The sequence below is a fragment of the Leopardus geoffroyi genome, chromosome D2, assembly GCF_018350155.1.
Source record: "Leopardus geoffroyi isolate Oge1 chromosome D2, O.geoffroyi_Oge1_pat1.0, whole genome shotgun sequence".
NCBI lineage: Eukaryota > Metazoa > Chordata > Mammalia > Carnivora > Felidae > Leopardus > Leopardus geoffroyi.
The window spans coordinates 70,682,053-70,699,098 of record NC_059334.1 but is presented as its reverse complement, the minus strand read 5'-3'; the positions used below and the strand labels follow the sequence as shown (position 1 = coordinate 70,699,098).

Genomic DNA, 17,046 nt, shown 5'->3' with positions numbered 1-17,046 from the left:
CCTTTCTACTCTGGTTTTGAAACACACATTTTTAAAAGTTGTCTAAGGAAGGTTAATGGATGGTACTATAAAAGCAAGACTGGGTGATAGGAAGACCAATCGTAAAAGGCAGTTTGCAGACCTGCACGCCGCCAGGAACCCCGGCTGACACTCAGGAAGGCCTCACATGCTGGAGTGGGGATTCCAGACTACCCCCCCCCCCACCCCAGCCCCTCATAATCAGGTGAACCAAGAACCCCAGGGAGACCCTAGCTGGATACTGGAACTTCTCAACAGACAGACCTTTCCACTCTTATTGCCAGCCTTGGGAGTAAAGGTCGGGATGGTGTTGGGGTTTAGGGGTTTCTGAGAGGATAACCCCCCACTCTCACCCCTGGATTCCAAAATCACGCTATGCCTGTTCCCATTCTCGTGCCGCCTCAAACCAATGAATGACAGGACTCCACTGTGGGCTGCCACCGGTAGAAGTGCCATGATCAGCTTCCTTTGATAGAAGCCCTCAGAGCCTTTTGCAATTCCCCAAGTACCTTAAGGGCACCTTTGTTCACAGAGAGAAGCCTGGAGTCTTTGGGGACCGTGGGTTCAGAATGCTAAGTATCAATGACCTTTCTCCTACAAAACCCATCTGAATGGCTACTGACTCACCTGCTTCCCCACAGGGCACCTCAAGGAGCATCTTTGCAACATATCCCACCGCGGCCCTCCCTCACCAACCCGTCTTCTGAGACACACGCACACACATACACACGCACGGAATAAATAATAAGCATGCCCATGTAAGAAACAAAAAGGGAATTAAAAAAATGGAACTCCTTACTGTGGTACTAACCATCCTAGCGGATGGGGGATTTGTCCTACGGTGCCGGGCGATAGTGGGTAATACGGAGATATATCTGGAGGGTGCGGAGGCCGTGGGATTCCTGAGAGAAGAAGCAGCATTTTAGGTACGAAGGAGAAGAGAAGGAAAAAGAAACTGTCAGGGGATGGGAACAAGGAAGGGACGACGGACACATCGCTTCTGTAACGCTAGCATGCGTCTTTTCGGGACCGTGATCGTGAAGAGTTGTGGCTAACTTTCATTCATTATCTTTCCCCGCCCTACCTTGAAAACTTGGTTTATCTCATTCTAGATGGATGGGTACGCTGGGTAAATGCAGACTCAGAAAGTGCCATCTTGCATATTTCTGCCTTATGTGATCAGTGTTGATTACGGAAACTAAAGAAACAAATCTGACGGGCTTGGCACATAGTAGGTGATCAAGTCATATAAATTCTCTTTGCCCTCCCAACTTGTGCCTTCACTCCTTTTAATTCTAATGACTTGCCTGCACGAGGTTTCTAACATACCTTTTAAGTTACGGCCTTTGGAAAGGTTACTCTTGTCTTCTTTCAAAAAAGTTAACTCCCCTAGAATGTCTCCGACCTCAGCTTAGAGGATGAGCTCTGGGAGAAACTCACCATGAGCCACGGCCTCTTCTCCAGGGGAGAATCTGAACTGAAAGGACCAGCGGATGCTGGAGACCTGGCAGGTTCGACTCTAGAACCTAATTCCCTCGAGGGCAGAGGCACCTGGGAGAATCGGCCCTACCTGACCAGGTGCTGCCGCATCGTGAGCGCTAACAAGGCTCTCGAGGCACATCTGGGCACATCCCGAGGCCCGTGCCCCACTGCACGCTTACGTACGCCGCAGGCGCACATCCTGCCATCGATTCAGGGAAAAGCTAGAGCGCTAGAAGCAATTCCGACAGAGGAACTTGATCTATGCAGTAGAAGTGGGAAGAAAACGAACAATGCTATTGAAGGTAGTAAGCTGCATGTCCGTGGATGAAAACTAGTCCATTTTTTTTTTTTTTTTTAATTCATTCAGGAAGCTTTTAATCTGTAAGTTAAGTCTCCCTGGGTGACATTTTCATGCAGACATTGCTTTCTCTCTATTACAAAAACCAAACAGATTAGCTGGTCTTGGACCCTACACCAAGCCATTTGCACACTTGAAAGAATGTTCGCAGAGGAAAAGTAAACAGTCTGCAGACGTTAATCATATGTTTTACGATAACCATTTAAAAGCTATTCCCTGTACTACCATTATTTAAATGAGACGTTGATGCTGCTATTCACTCACAGAGCCTGGGGCCGGCTGGCGGCCTCCTCCAGCCATCCAAGCACTAGGCGAGGTCCCCCATGAGCACAAAGGGGGCTCAGAGGCTGGCGAACACCAGCTAACGTGTGGCTTCGTTCGGGGGCGGCAAAGGCAGCACGAATGGGCAATCCACCTCAGCTCAACACCGAACAATCCCCTCTGACCAGATGACACGGGATAACAGCCATTTAAAATTCATCCTTCTAATTAACTAGCTGGTTAGAAGAACCCTACCCAATGCACCGCCCAGCCTGTCCTGGCCTCAGCTGTTCTCCCATGGCCACCCCGCTACGAGCTGTGGCCGGCTGCTGGTTTCAAATCTTGTTACGGGGAGGAGGGTGGCCAGTGACCCCGCCCTCTCTGTTTCCCTCTTTGGGGGAAAAAGCAGCCCATGCGTATGTAGGATGGAAAGGAGGGGAAAAGCGCCAAGGCTGACGGATGACGTGACACCTTCTGCCTGACACTGTGCGGGTTGTTCCATGCTGCAATGAGGAAAAACACGGACTCCAGTTTTCACGTCTGTATAATGGGCTCGATGATACCCAGGATATCGCAGGGGACGAAGAACCCAAATAAACCAGCAAAGAGAATGCGGGATCCAGTGATGTGGTCTCCTCCGGCTGCAGCAATAAGTCGTTGTCAGGTGACTAGAGTCCCTTGACCGCCAAGGGAACTAGGGCTTTGGGGAGCCATGCTGCTGGGGCTCCTGTGCTCTCAAGAAGCTGAGAAGGAGGCCATGGGATGCCTCCACAACTACTCCCGCCTCCAAGTCTGTTTGAGGCTCTCGGAGTTCGTTACAAGCTACTCCTGGAAAACACTGCATGATTCACAGCCAGCCCTTCCTGGGGCATTCTGGGCTCTAGAAAGATTGTTAGCACTCCACATAGGAGAGGCTACTCCCTCACCAGGCTCTGGTCTCCCCAAGGAGCTTCTTTTCCGCACCCCAGGAGGGGAAATGAGGAGCCCCTCCGCCACGGCCCACAGCCCATCCCGAACTCCCCCGTCCCTTCCCAGCAGGCCAGGCGGCCCCGGACCCCGCACACCCTGTTGGCATCACACACACCGCCTACCTGTTTTGGGGTCTACGTCGGCTGGTAAGTGTGGAGGTGGGTTTCCCGGGGTGAAGTGTTCGTTGCTGTACGTGATGAGCGGCGTGAGAGGGTGGACATGGTGAGGGTGTTGCACAACCGGTACTTTGTTCGACTGTGGGGAGGAGAACAGGAGGCCAACGTTACGCTGGTTCCTGGCGGCTCGACACTGGGGGACACAGGACCCGTGGGCTCCCTGGACCCCGCCCTCCCTCCTGGACTTTGTAAGATGCACTCAATTCCGCCCGCAGCCCTGGCCCCAATCCATGCATTAAAAATAACAGATATTTGTAAAGGCAGCTCTCTGGGCAGGCGTGCTTCTGTTTTCACCTCCCTACGGAGCCTGGCTTTTAAAATGCCTCCTCCACAGCCACCCCGTCACGGACCCCAAGTGTGCACCTTCCCAGTCGGCAGGTAAATCGGAAATGGGGGTTTAATCTCCCAGGCCTACTGGGTTCCCGCAGGTGGTGGGGGGGGGATCTCTGACCCCAGGACCCCACCGGAGGGACCTTCAGGAGGCAGGCAAGGCTTCCCAGGGGACGAGCTAGGAAAACCTTCCGTTACAAGAAACGTGGCAGGGCCCAATTCCCACCCACTCGGCCTCCCCTGTCCACCATCCCACGCTCCTAACATCCCCCTGCCCCTGGGAGCCAGCGGGCATGCTACAATCCTTTACAGACAGCATGGATGAAAAGCCCCACTCCTGGTCTGGTTGGGAGTGTGAACTTTACCAGAAAGCCCTACACTGGCAGGCGAGCACCTGCATATTTTATGCAGATTACAGCAGCCCTGATTCATTAGGAATTTCATTAGGAAGTCATTGGGGAACGCTAATAAATTAACTGGATGATGATAAATTGGGCTAATAAAAGGTGTGCAGATTAGAAACGGGCAGTTCTAGAAAACAAAGTACAGGCATTTTTATGTTCAAGAAGGGTGGACAGGTAGACAGAAGCAGTAAAAAAAGAAAAGCATTTGCTAAGATCTTTCCAGTTGCCATGACCAGACCCTCCTGAATTCTTCTCCTCTTTCCCCCCAGCCCCTCTCTCAGTCCGCCCCACCCCCTCTGCTCTGCTGTGCTATAACTTAGCCCAGCAAGATCACAAAGAAAAAATTAAGCTGAAACAAGCGAACTACTGGGCCATTTACTGAGAGTAATCCAATTGCAAAAAAACCCTATTCCCCATAGAGGATTTTCACTAAAATCCTACAACAGGGACATTTAACCAGATTAGGTACCAGCGAAGATAAAGAGGCGAGTATTAGATGATGAATGGATTAGAGTCAAGTTTCATTTCAGAACGTGTCTTCATTTCCTTTTATTACTTTTAGGAAGGCACAACTTGCATTAACATCAAGGAAAAGGAATTGCATTAAAAGAAAAGAAGTAAGGTTCCAGTGCTGCCCACTAGTGCCTCTCGAGTTCAGGGACCACGGAGCAGTTCGTTCGCCGTGCATTTTTCTTCTCGTCCTTTTTTTTTTTTCTTTTTTTAAATGACTAAGGAAGGGGTATACTATAGAAAGAGTATTTCTCACAATTAATTGCGGGGAAGGCATTGGTAAAAGGTACTCCTAACTTTTTTCAGGAGCATGTTTGGAAAGGAAAATATGGCCTTCTTAGATGCTCCAGAAAAAACTACAGAGAAAGAAGTCAACACTTAAAACAGCTTGGTTTAACGATTCCCATAAACAAGTGGACACATTCAGAGGAGGCTAGCTGGTTGCTCAAAGAGCCTTATGTTGTGAATTACCAGTTCGCAATCAAAGCACTGAAATTAAAAAGCACCAAAGCAGAGGGAGTTTTGGTTAACACCTCCCTAGCAGCCCTGAAGGTCTGAACAAGGCCACAGCCAGCAGCGTGAGGGGCTGCTGCCCCAAGGCCAAAGCCAGCATCTTATGAACATGCACTGAGGATTATTTGGGGGGAACATTTCTGTTCAGGACAGATTGAAAGGTAACCAGCAAATGAACTCTCACTGTGGGCTGGGGAGGAGAGGGGAAAGAGGAAAGGAGAGGGAGGGAGAAGACGGGGCAGACACAGCTGGAGGGAGTGAAGACCACTTTCCTTTGAAAGTGACTATTGCCACCTTCCAGAAGTTTTTTGTTTGGTGGGAAAGATACACACCTGCTGCAATGAAAGAAGGCAGATCGATCCCAGACAGTTTAAAGTAAGTGTGGGTAAAACTAGGAGATGAGTAGGAAGAACCACAGATAACCCAGAGCGGGGAAGATGGTCACTTGGAGGTTGAATGACTTCTGGGCAGTGGGACCACCATAAGCAATGGAAGGAAGCTCGGGATGGGGGTAGAAGGGCTGGTGGTTGACAGTGGAACCTACGGTTCTCAGCTCTGGTTGAGTCAAGCATCTCTCAGGACACTTGTCACAAATCTGGATGGCCAATCTTGGGAAATCTCTCAGCAGGAACCGGATTCAGTAGATCCGGGCTCAGGACCCAGGCATCCAGTCGGCCTCCTGAGGACCTCATGTGGCAGCTCTACCCGTTCAGCCATGAACCCCTAGACCAGAGAACCACGTGGCCACAGGCAAGTGCCAAGGTTAAGAGACCTGGGGTCCTAATCGCCAATCAAGTCCTAGTTCTTACGAAAGTCCACGGGAAGAGCTTACCCCAGAACCTACCACACGGTGAGCACAGGAATGGTGGTTTATTATTGTTACTTATTAGTTTATTGTTAGGGAGAAGTGGCCCATGGCACGCGTCTGTCTACAGCTCAGAAGCACCAATTCCATGGCTGCCTTCCAAGAAGAACTAACAGGAAATGCAGAGAAAACCTTTCTCTACTTGTCTAGCAAAAGACGAAGACAGAATCTGGGTGACAGGAGAGCTCACTGAGTGTAGGACGTGAAAGTTCATTTTCCCTCTTCCTCTTAGAAATATGTATGAAGGTTGGACACCATTGCCTTCATGTTGTTTTGCACCCTTGAGCTTGGCCAACGGGTTAGTTTCCTGTCAAGATTCGCTAGCACGGAAGGGGGTGGACCCCGAGCTGCTGCTACCCAGCCTTCGGAGGGGAAGGCAAATGGGCACATGACAAAAGTTGGACACCATCGCCTTCATGTTATTTTGCACCCTTGAGCTTGGCCAACGGGTTAGCTTCCTGTCAAGATTCGCTAGCACGGAAGGGGGTGGACCCCGAGCTGCTGCTACCCAGCCTTCGGAGAGGAAGGCAAATGGGAGCCCTAGCACGACGTGGTTCTCTCTTCTCATCATGACTGTATGCCAGGTTGGTCCCTAGGAAACCACGCGTCTCTGCAGGCTGACCAGCTCCCAAGCAAGCAGGGGAAGGAATAAAGTCATACCTACAGAAACCAGGGTCTACTCACCATTCTCACATGACCTGCCTACACCTGGACTGCTGTTGTGAACGGAAGTATGTTCTTCTCGAAGATGCCCTGTCTCTCCGGTCTCAGAACCCCACAGCCCTTTCTTTCTATGTCACATCATGCCCATGCTAGAGCCACATATGTACCTCTCTTGGTCCCGCTGTAGCTATGTTCCTTAATGACAAAGACTGTGCCTTCTAGAACTCTGTGTCTCCTGTCACGCCCAGCCTGTGGAGTGGCAAGACTCCTAAGTTGCAGAAGAACAACCGAGTTGCAACCGTAAACATCAGAAGAAGAGAAGGCCAGGACCAATTTCACAGATTCATTGACTAAAATGGCGTCTACTCAGAATCGTAGAACTAAGCTAGACAGGCCTTCAGAAACGGGCTAGTCTTATACTTTATAAGAAGAGTGCCTTAAAAATGGTTTTAGAGCCCCCTGGCATGCACCATGGTGACCATGAGTGCCTGCATGCACGGTGGCCAAGAGTGAAGGCTATGAATTCAAGCAAGACCCAGGTCGAAATTCTACTTGACCCCTCTAGCTGTACAACCTCTCTTAGGCCGTTGTCCTGTCTCTCCAAACTCTAGATGGGAATGGGCTCGACCTCAGAGTGTGCTGTGAAAATTAAGGCCCATGCCTATACAGCGACCAACACCAGGCCTGGCACAGAGCTACACATGCCAATACAAAAAGCTTTGGGATAATACTGTCCAGCGAGTACTACTGATGAGGGCACACTGAAGGTGGTGTTGGCTACCCTTCCAGTATCTTCTAATCGGATTCCCAGAGGGGAAATGCATCCACAGACTGCGCTCCTTATTTCAAAGGCAAGATGTTCATTATGAGGCAAGAGCGTATGGGTGTTTTCTGGCCACCGCTCCGTCAGGCGAAACGCCCTTCTTAAAAATGTGGTATTTAATTAATAAACATATTTGTTATCTCTTTTGAGAAAAACCATTACTCTATCATGCTAATAAATAAGAATGCCTACAGAAGAGCTGAAAGTTAAATAAAAATAGCTGGGGATGACCAAGGGCATTCCAGAATCAGGGTGAGGGCCTTGAAGTCAGAGTTCATATCAATCAAACACCAACCGACCCAAATAGAAATTGTCCCTTAGACTTTCCCCTCCCCTGTGATCAGAGCTCACTTAAAAAAAAAAAAAAAAAAAAAAAAAATTAAGTTTATTTATTTATTTTGAGAGAGACAGAGATAGCATGCGTGGGGGAGGGGCTGCGAGAGCCAGAGAGAGAGAGAGAGAATCCCAAGCAGGTTCTGTGCTGCCAGCACAGAGCCCGATGCAGGGCTCGAACCCACAGAGCTGTGAGATCGTGACCTGAGCCAAAACCAAAAGTTGGACGCCTGATCGACTCAGACACCCGGGCGTTACAGCTCCCACTTTCATAAAGAGGTCTTTAAGGATTGTGCTCAAAAATGTCACCACCCTAAGAAAATTCAAATGTGAAAAGTACCTTTCTTAGGGGAAGGACACAGACAACCTTCCTGAAATGCAACAATCTATGCTGGGGGTGTTAGTGGATAAAGAGCCCACGAAATATGTGTCTGTCCCCCTTTTATCTCTTTATAGACCGAGTCCGCTATTCAACGCAAACAACTGCAACATGAAATCAGGTACTTTTTGGTAGCTACTTTATCTAAATATGAGGTATGTCTTCAAAACTACCTCGAGGGGTGGGGTGCCTGGGTGGCTCAGTCGACTGAGCGTCCAACTCATGATTTTGGCTCAGGTCATGATCCCAGGGTCATGGGATCAAGCCCCATATCGGACTCTTAAGATACTTTCTCTCTCTCTCTCTCTCTCTCTCTCTCTCTCTCTCTCCCTCCCTTTCTTTCTCCCCGCCCCCCCCCCCCATCCCGGACTCATGTTCTCTCTCTCTAAAATAAATAAAATGAAAAAAGAAAACCAACTACCTAAGGGGTGCAAAAAAAGTCATTACCTCCAGGGACAGCTAACATACACTCAAGGTCGGGATGGTGACAGTCATCGAAAGCTGCAGGACGAGCCTAGTTACTAGCATCCAACCCGCTAAGAATACGATGAAAACTAGGTAACTCTGGGCCACGTGAAAGGCCAACATTAATAAAATGTTCCACCTAAGGTCCGGGAGTCATATGCTGCGGTCACCCATACACCCCCACACCGCGGGCACTTGGAACTCAGAGCCACCTAGACCCCTCTGTCCAGATCAGAGCCACCCAGACCCCTTCGTCCAGACGATCTGAGGGGAGGACGGGAGAGAGGAACCCTGACCAGCTGCTGAAGCTCTACGGTCAACCCCAGCACAGCTCCTCCTTGCTGCTGAATGCGGCCCTGGTGCCAGACCCGCCTCGGTGCTGAGTAGGACGGATCTCATCAAGTCCCCATCAACACACCTATCACGCAGCTGGCAGCTCTTATCGGTTCCATACAGGAGGTGTCCCCGGTCACAGGCTCGAGGGGGGTAGTGCTTCCCGGTCTTGCACGCTCACCGACCTGACCCCCCCCCCACCCCCCGAGACTGGCACCGGGGTGGGGCTCACCACCTTGCATGCTGCACCCCATGAGCGTAGGCCGGGCCGACCTTCCCAACAGGACAGAGAGGCTTCAGGACTCACAAAGGGATCTGTTCCTCACACTGCCACCTACCAGTTTCTGGAACCTAGACTCAGTGTCAGCAAACAGTGCTCCCTGCTGTCCTCCCTGCCTCCCCCAGACCCCAAGTTAAGAGTAGCTCGGGGCTCCCTGCCTCGGCGAGAACACCTTTGCCACAGGGCACCAGGGATTTTTATCAGGGTTTTTTACAACATGTGGCTGATTACAGGCGGTGGGGGATGAGGACATTTAATGGGATATTTCTGCACCTCAAACAGAGAGACAGAAGCAGTAGCAGGGTCCCGCAGGGATCAGGTGATAAACACTTCGCACACACCGTCAGTTCCGGCTGACAAGGAACTAAAGAAAAAGTCAACTAAAAAACCTCGAACCCATGAAATGAAGTCAACAGTACCTATTTAAAGGGAACAAAAATCCTCATCTGGCTATAAGTCATTAGGGCTTGGTTTTCTACCTGGAGAAACGGCTGCTGCCCAAAGCAAAGCCTTCCCCAGTTCTGTTCATTATCCTTTATGGGTTTTGAGCACTGAATGGTTAAAATTATTAAAAAAAAAAAAAAAAAAAAGGGTCCTTTACCAGCCCTCAAAGCGCACAAAGCCTTTCGACCCGAAGTATTCATCCAACTACAGTGGGGGGAGGCGGGGTGGGGAGGGGGCGCCCCTGTGGCTGACCTCTGACCTCTGGAGAACCCTTAAGCCCAGCGTTCTGCAACTCAGCCTTGCCACCCTCATCGCCAAGCGCCCACACACCCGTCCAAACGGGGCTCGCCATGTGGAACCTGGCGGATGAAAGACTGGTTCAGGCACGTCTAGATCTCCCTGCTACCCTCCCCTAACCCCAGCCCCGCAACCTTCTGTAACTGTGGGGAACCCAAAGGGAATGAAAGCTGGCCATTCACCTCGCAACCTATTAATCAGCAGACGTTGAAAACAAATAGAGCCATTGCTGGCCCGGCCTCTCTGCCGGCCCTCCTCCTCAATACTCCCCTATTGCTCTCCTTTTCTGCAGAAGAAAAATGGGGCCAGAAAGTGCCTTGAGGAGCCCAGCACAATAAAACAAAAGCGGCACAGAGGGGCATTTGTCCGCCTTCTCCCCCCCACCCCCCCAGCGTGGAAGGTCTTCAGTGGTCTTTGGTTACCCAGCCCTCCCAGGGTCTGAAATCAGCCTCAGGAAGGGACCCTGTTCATTCCAGGTTTACGTGAAAAAAAATGGGTTTATAGCTCATCCCCGTGCATTTTGCCAGATGCCGCTTACTACAGCTGTACCAAGGCCAATGGCGACTAGCAAAACATTAATGATGTCGCTCGCACGTCACTGGAGCCACGGCTGAAGAGGAGGGGCTGGAGCTGAAGGAGGGGCTGTTTCTTACTCGTCCACAACCCTTTGTGACTCAACTAGTCCTATTCTTTCAGGCTATGGACCAGAGAGTGGTGGAACATCAGCAAAAGTAAGCCTCCGGCCTCAACCACCCATTCCCGACCATTAGCGCCCACTTCCGCTTCTGGAATGACGTCAAGGAGGCCCTCACGGCAAGCTGGATCCGGGCCTGCACGCACAGACCCATCCCTGCTTACCTACTGAACATCTCCCTACCGCATCCTGCAAAGCTCCTACAAACACAGACGGAAAGGGTGACAGCGGCCTTCCACGCTTGGCCAGATGGGCTTCTGGAAACATTTTGCCCTGCCCCTCTCTCCTCCCAGCTATGGAAGCCCAGCCAGCTAGGCCCCGCCTAGTGCAGCGCACAGGGCCCACTCGTGGTCAAATGCTGCTGCTCCTGAAGGCCCTGCTCCCCGCTGATGGCGCACGTTCCCTGGACGAGATGTACATGGCTACTGAAAATAATAAGTAAGAGAGAAGGCTTCGCGGGGTCCAAGTTTTGCTTGGAGAAATGAGGTGGTTAAGAGGAAGGAGGTCTGCCTGTGACCTGCAGCAAATGCCCGCCCTGCAACTCCAATGCACAGCTCAGCTCACCTCACCTGGCCGCGCTGCTGGGGGTCTCTGGCACAAACCCACCAGGCTGCAAAACGACCGCTTCTGCAACCCAAGGTGGCCTGACGAGACTCAGGGTGCTGCTGCTTTGTTTTGCAAACTATGGATGGCTGGACCCTCCCCCAACCCCAGAATCAACTCCATTTAGACAGCAAGGAGAGGAAGAGAGATTCTCCGGCTCTCTACAAAATTCTGCCGACTCACAGTTTCTCATATACTCACACAAGCAGTAAAATTCTTCGTGCGGGGAAATGATTGAACAGGGCAGGCAGAGAGAGAATAAATGTGCAGTCAATTTTCATCCAAATTCTCTCACACACATGCATATACATAGAACTAACTCAAACCATCCTAAGCCCTTGGCCTTCTTCTCCTCCCCCCGCCCCCCCCCAACCCCCGGTCCCTTCCCTAATCTAACAATCCAGCTGGTAACACACAAAACAGATTGCCAAGCATTCAGGGTCTAGGGGGCCAAACTCTGCTCTTAATGATCTTTCCTTAATCCCCAAAAAGGAGGAGGGGAAGGCTGGGAGTCAGGAGGAGGTGTCAGGGTGGGGGAGTGGGCACCCGAAGGGGAACATTCTAACCTGGAAAATAAAGATGTGCTCCAGCTGCTTGGCTTTGTGAGAGCCGCAGCCGAGGGCCGACCCAGCAAAGCTGGGCTTTCACAGGCTCTTGAACAATTACTTCCAGTTAAGTTCATTAAACATAATTTATTTCCACTCATTCTCATTTATTTCCCAATAAAAAGAAAGCATCCCATTGTGTTTCCCCCAGCTAACCTTTAAAGCACGTGCAAGCTTCAGTCTTGGCCGGCCCGGTCCAGGCTGGCCCCTGACCAGTGAGTTCCCAGGGTTTTCTTCCTGCCCGCGTCCCTCCAGGAACATGCCACAGCATGGCGGAGGTCAGTGAGGGGGTACGGCAGGCACAACAGGGTCCTCTGACTGTCCTAATCCTCCACACAAGGTCGCCAAGATGAGGAACCAGCCACTTCGCCCCTAAGTAATTTCCCGGTGGTTCGCAACCTCCACCCTCCTGCAAGATATTTCTCTACTACTTGGGTATTAAATGATTAGTGTTAGCATAATCAATCTTGTTGAGTGTCCAAGTTTACAGAGAATGTTGGAGAATTGGGTAAGAGGGTACAGCTGTTCCTAGGAGAGCAGATTTGCAAAACAGAGCCAAGAATAAAACTAACCTATTCCAAATGAGGAAATCCAAAAGCTCAAATTCAAAACAACTTAAAAAAAAATAATAATGATGATTTCCAGGCTACCCACCCCCCTCCAAAAAAAAAACCCCAACAACCCCAAATCTAGGGATTCCTGAATATAATGGAAAGGAAATCACCAATTTTGATTTAGAGTAAATTTTAAGTACATAATGGTTATTACATCCTGGGGATTTCGAGAAAGTAGTGAACCAAACCTGATACAGCTCTTCTAATTTATTTACAATGACCAGCTGTGTAAAAATGTCTTTTGTTTTTTTTAATACACCCTGTGCCCAACTTTTGAATTTAGACAGTACTGCATTGGAAATTCATGCCTGCTACATGGGAGTCTGATAAGAGCTCTTTCAAACAGCTGGTTCCTTCAGAGAGCAGGTGAATTTCTCCCTAGAAAGGAGCAGGTAAACAGAAGAGGAGGGATGAACGTGTTCCTGTGGCCCAAAGGACACCAATGAGTCAAACCCCTGGATTCAGCAGGATGTCAACAATGATGGGTGCAAAGGGGGTGCTGCATTGTTCTCTATCTTGCCAAGTTAGTGTCCCTCCCACACATGGGCACCCTTTAGTGGGCATCTACAGTCTCGATAAATGATACACGTGAAAAGGACATGACCCTCTCTGAAAGCAAGCTGAGTTGGAAGTAATGACCCAGGCAAAGTCCAATTAAAAAAAATTTTTTTCAAATGTGTGCAGAAGTATGTAATCTGGAGGGCATGGCAAGATTTCATCACATTCCAAAATGTTGCAGGAGGAAAGAATTCCATTACATAGCTCAGCCGGGCCCCCCACCGACCCCAAACCACAAAAGGGAGGTTTCCCTGAGAATATAAGCTTGCAGGCTCTGCTGCTTCTAGAAAATGCCGAAGCAGGAGCCTGTTGTGACAATACAAAGATCATAATATCTGTATCATTGGAGTCGGGAATTCACCCTTTCAAACAACTCCTTTCTCATGAGAAATCAAGAATGGAGGTTTAGCGGCCACCGAAACAGCAGGACTGCTATTAAGTAACCCGAGTAATTTGAGTAAACAAAGGTCTGGAACCTTTCAGGAATCTCAGAAAGGGAGACTGCGCTGGGTTGGGAAATTTACAGCAACACAACTTCCACGTTTGCGGTGCCAGCTTGCACTGTCTTCCCCACGCTTCTGGACAGTTTACACGACCGTAGACTGAACTAGAAAAGTTGCACACAACCAGAGAGGAAAACCAAGGCAAGTATCTGTCATTCCTTCATGCTTGACTCACAGGAGTTATTTACCACTTTGTGTTTTAATAGGGTGTTTAGGGTTGGATTCCTGATCTTGAAAACACAAGGACTCTTAGAGTCTGTTGCAGATTTCATTTTTTTTCCTTCCCCTCCCCCCAGATCGGATCTAAGAGGGGACTGACCACTGCAAATGTTTCTGTGTTTGGCCACTCAACAGCAAAAAATAGTAATGAAAGTAATCATAGGAATCGCCTCCAAATTCGAGGATGCCCTTACAGCTGTGGCAAAGGATCTGACCCAACAGTTGAGCGGAACACAGGGTCACCTAAGCCCCAAACTGGTATTGCGAAAGGACCTTCTTCCTAATCATTAACACCACAATGGTCTCCTGCTCAGGGTTCCGAAACACATTTCCTACGAAGTTTAGAAAACACAGACACCACAAGCAAGACTGTAGCCCTAAAAGGCCGGCATCTACATTTGGAGATTGAAAATAAATACAACTATAAAGACAGAGCAACAGAAAGTTAGCATTAAATATGAAACCAAAATATACAGTTTACACAAGCCCTGCTACTGTGAAAGCCTGAACGCTCCAAGACCTTTCAAGCTTTGAAAGTATGCTCCTCTCTGAGGCCACGTCATGTTCCCTTCGCTTTCTTCCAGTGGAGCCCACCCTGGTGGGTGAAGGAGAGAAATTTATTTGTTAAAAGAAATCCTAAACCCCACCACCCCTTTCCGGAACCCAGTTTACTCCTTCCTCGTACTTGGGGAGCCGGCTTCGCGGGCTCTGCATGGCTGTGTAGCAGGAAGGACTGTGATGAGAGTCACGATTTCTCTCCGCATCTTTTTTTTTTTTTTTTAACCCTTTCTCCCCACTCCCCCAAAACTGCTATGGAAAAGTATAGCGTGAAAGGGCACAACTTTGAGTTGACCATTTATCCTTGCTTTGTTTTTTCCTTCCCATAGTCTGAATTTAAAACAAGAAAAGAAAAAAAGGAACTGAGGTTTAATGGTCAAGACCATAAGCAAGGATACAAACACACACACACACACGCACGCACGCACGCACGCACACCCCACTACTCACCCAGCAATTCAAATGGAGGTGCCAACCGCCCAACTGCTGGAAGAGAGAGAGCCCGGAGGCCACTGTGCCTCCCTTCCCACTCAAATCTTCCATGCCCACTAAAATTGTATCCCTAGGGTACATAATAGCTTTGGTTTTCTTTCTCTCCACCTCAAAAAAAAAAAAAAACTTTCTCTGTACCTTCAAGATGGGACTGGGCCAGCTTTTTTTTTCCTCCTCCCTTACTGCTTTTCTCACTTTTCTTCTTCCTCCCAGCTTCCCCTCCCTTTATGCCTTTCCCTGAAAGAGCTGGAAAAAAGCATCTTTAGAGAAGGCTCCAAATTTCTGCCCTGGTTCACTCAAAATGCTCCCAAGGTCTCACTCCCGGTGCCTATCGTTACTTTGTTAATTAGCCCCCTTGCACACGCAGCAGCCCTCAAAAACCAAACGAAAAAATTAAACAAAACAAAGCCAAAAGAAACCTCACCATCTAGTTCAACTGGTGGCAGACTGAATTTTTTTTTTTTTTTAATTCTTAATTAGAAAAAACTCCTTCTAGTTTCTAACCTTTACCACTACAGAATCCGTGAAGGAAGGGGGAAGGCCCATGTTCCCCAGCCAGCTCAGGGCACCTAAGCCAAGTCCCCCTCCCTCACCCGTTACCTTGGGCGGCAGGGACACAGCTACCGCTAAGAGTAGCTAAGAAATTACGGTCAGCCATGAGGGAAAATGATCAACCGAGTGCAGTAGGCAGGCACTTTATCTGCAAGATTGTCAAATCCCTCAAAACAAATTTCTTAGAGAGGGCTGCAATGCGAGAGAAGGGGGGGGGGGGAGCATATTTTCTTGTCACAGTGACACGGGAGTGACATTTGGTAGGGCCTTGTCTGCCAAACACACATGCACGCACACACACACCCTCTTTTCCTTCTAGAGTAAAAGACTGTGCTGGAAAGATTTTCAACTGACCTCTGTGGAAGGAGAACGCAAGCTTCCTGTGCTCCCTGGCATTCTAGCACTCAGACCGTTAACTTGCTTTTAGACTGTTGAGTTTTGTGAGCTTTCCCCAGAATGAGAGAGAGAGAGAAAGAGAGAGAGAGAGAGAGAGAGAGAGATACAGAGACAGGCAGAGAGACAAGAGAAGGCAGAGGAATGCAAAAGGCTAGCCCTAAATCCCACAAACCCGACTTACTTTTCCTGGGGCTCTCATAGGATCCAGGGCCGGGTACATTTGTGTGGGTTTAACTTAATTGGAGTTGAGAGACTCAGACATCACAGGCCTGAAATCATCCTCTTTTACATGAAGGAGGGGAGAGAGGGAGGGTGGCTCCAGGAGGGGTTAAAGACAGAAGAAACTTGCAGAGGACAAAATGAGCCTTTCGGGTCCTCTCCCACCCCAAGTGTTAAATCGTTTCACCCTGTTCAAAAGCAAACACACAACTCCGATTTGCATGCAGGTAAGAGAACACCCCTGCCCACCGCCACATGGGTTCCTGGACCTGCCTTGCGTGAAGCAAAACCAGTGGCAAAGATTTGGTTCCTTCTGGCGGCGGGACACCTGACACTGGGGAGACGTTTTTAATTCGCCGATCTGACTGCCCACCTGTTTATAGGACTCTTTTCTTGACGTTAGTCTTTAACACACCGGACGAGTTAAGAACTCTCACTCCACCCCACCCCCACCCTCCCCCCAAAAACAAAAACAAAGGCTGGAAGGACTTCAAGATAACCCAAAGTGAGAATTCTTAATTTTCTCTTCTTCTTTTTAAAAATACTGCTCTGTGGCCCCTCTTTCTAGACTTATCCGGCCTTCCGGTGTGTCAGGCAGCAATCTTTAAGGTCCTTAGTACCAAAACAAAACCCTGCCATTTCCCTTTACATGGCGGTAACAAAAGCAATGAGCCTCCAGTTTGACAAGTAAAAAGCCCCAACCACACAGCCCCTAATTGCCTCCCCTCCCTCTATTCACCAAGACCACCACACTCGGCAGCTGCCTTTGTCACACATGCAATTTCTTAAGTAAACTGCAAGTTTCCCTCCCGGCTGATGGACAGCTCCCAATCATTCAGCAACAATAACTTATAAAGTGCAGCAAACAGGATGGGCAACTTTGACTCGGTATTTTCTGGCTTTCTCAAAAGACAAGGAAAATGGAAACAGCAAGATGAGCCAACACATTCCAGACAGTCCTCCTCCTCCTCCTTAAAAAGAACAGGGAAATCTGGTGAATTTCTTCAAACTCCCTCCTAAGAAACTGCTTCAGGATATCTGCGGTCCCATCATCCTATCCCGAGTCCACCCCAGGGGTGCCCCAACTTGTCAGAAGTACACCCACACTTAGAACATTTCCAGAAAAATAA

The 17,046-nt window shown here is 49.3% G+C and overlaps 1 protein-coding gene across 50 annotated transcripts in view; it reads right to left on the bottom strand.

Moving 5' to 3' along the window:
- The window catches only part of TCF7L2 (transcription factor 7 like 2), a 202,310-nt gene that overhangs the window by 23,325 nt on the left and 161,939 nt on the right, over positions 1–17,046 (bottom strand). For 42 of the 50 annotated variants that reach the window (XM_045438921.1, XM_045438926.1, XM_045438922.1 and 39 more), the window contains 2 exons: positions 3,211–3,343; positions 818–920 (listed from right to left, as the gene is read on the bottom strand). In XM_045438921.1, the coding sequence (XP_045294877.1) occupies positions 818–920; positions 3,211–3,343 (236 nt within the window). The remainder of the gene's footprint in view (positions 1–817; positions 921–3,210; positions 3,344–17,046) is intronic. The other 8 variants (XM_045438923.1, XM_045438925.1, XM_045438935.1 and 5 more) reach the window with 1 other exon arrangement.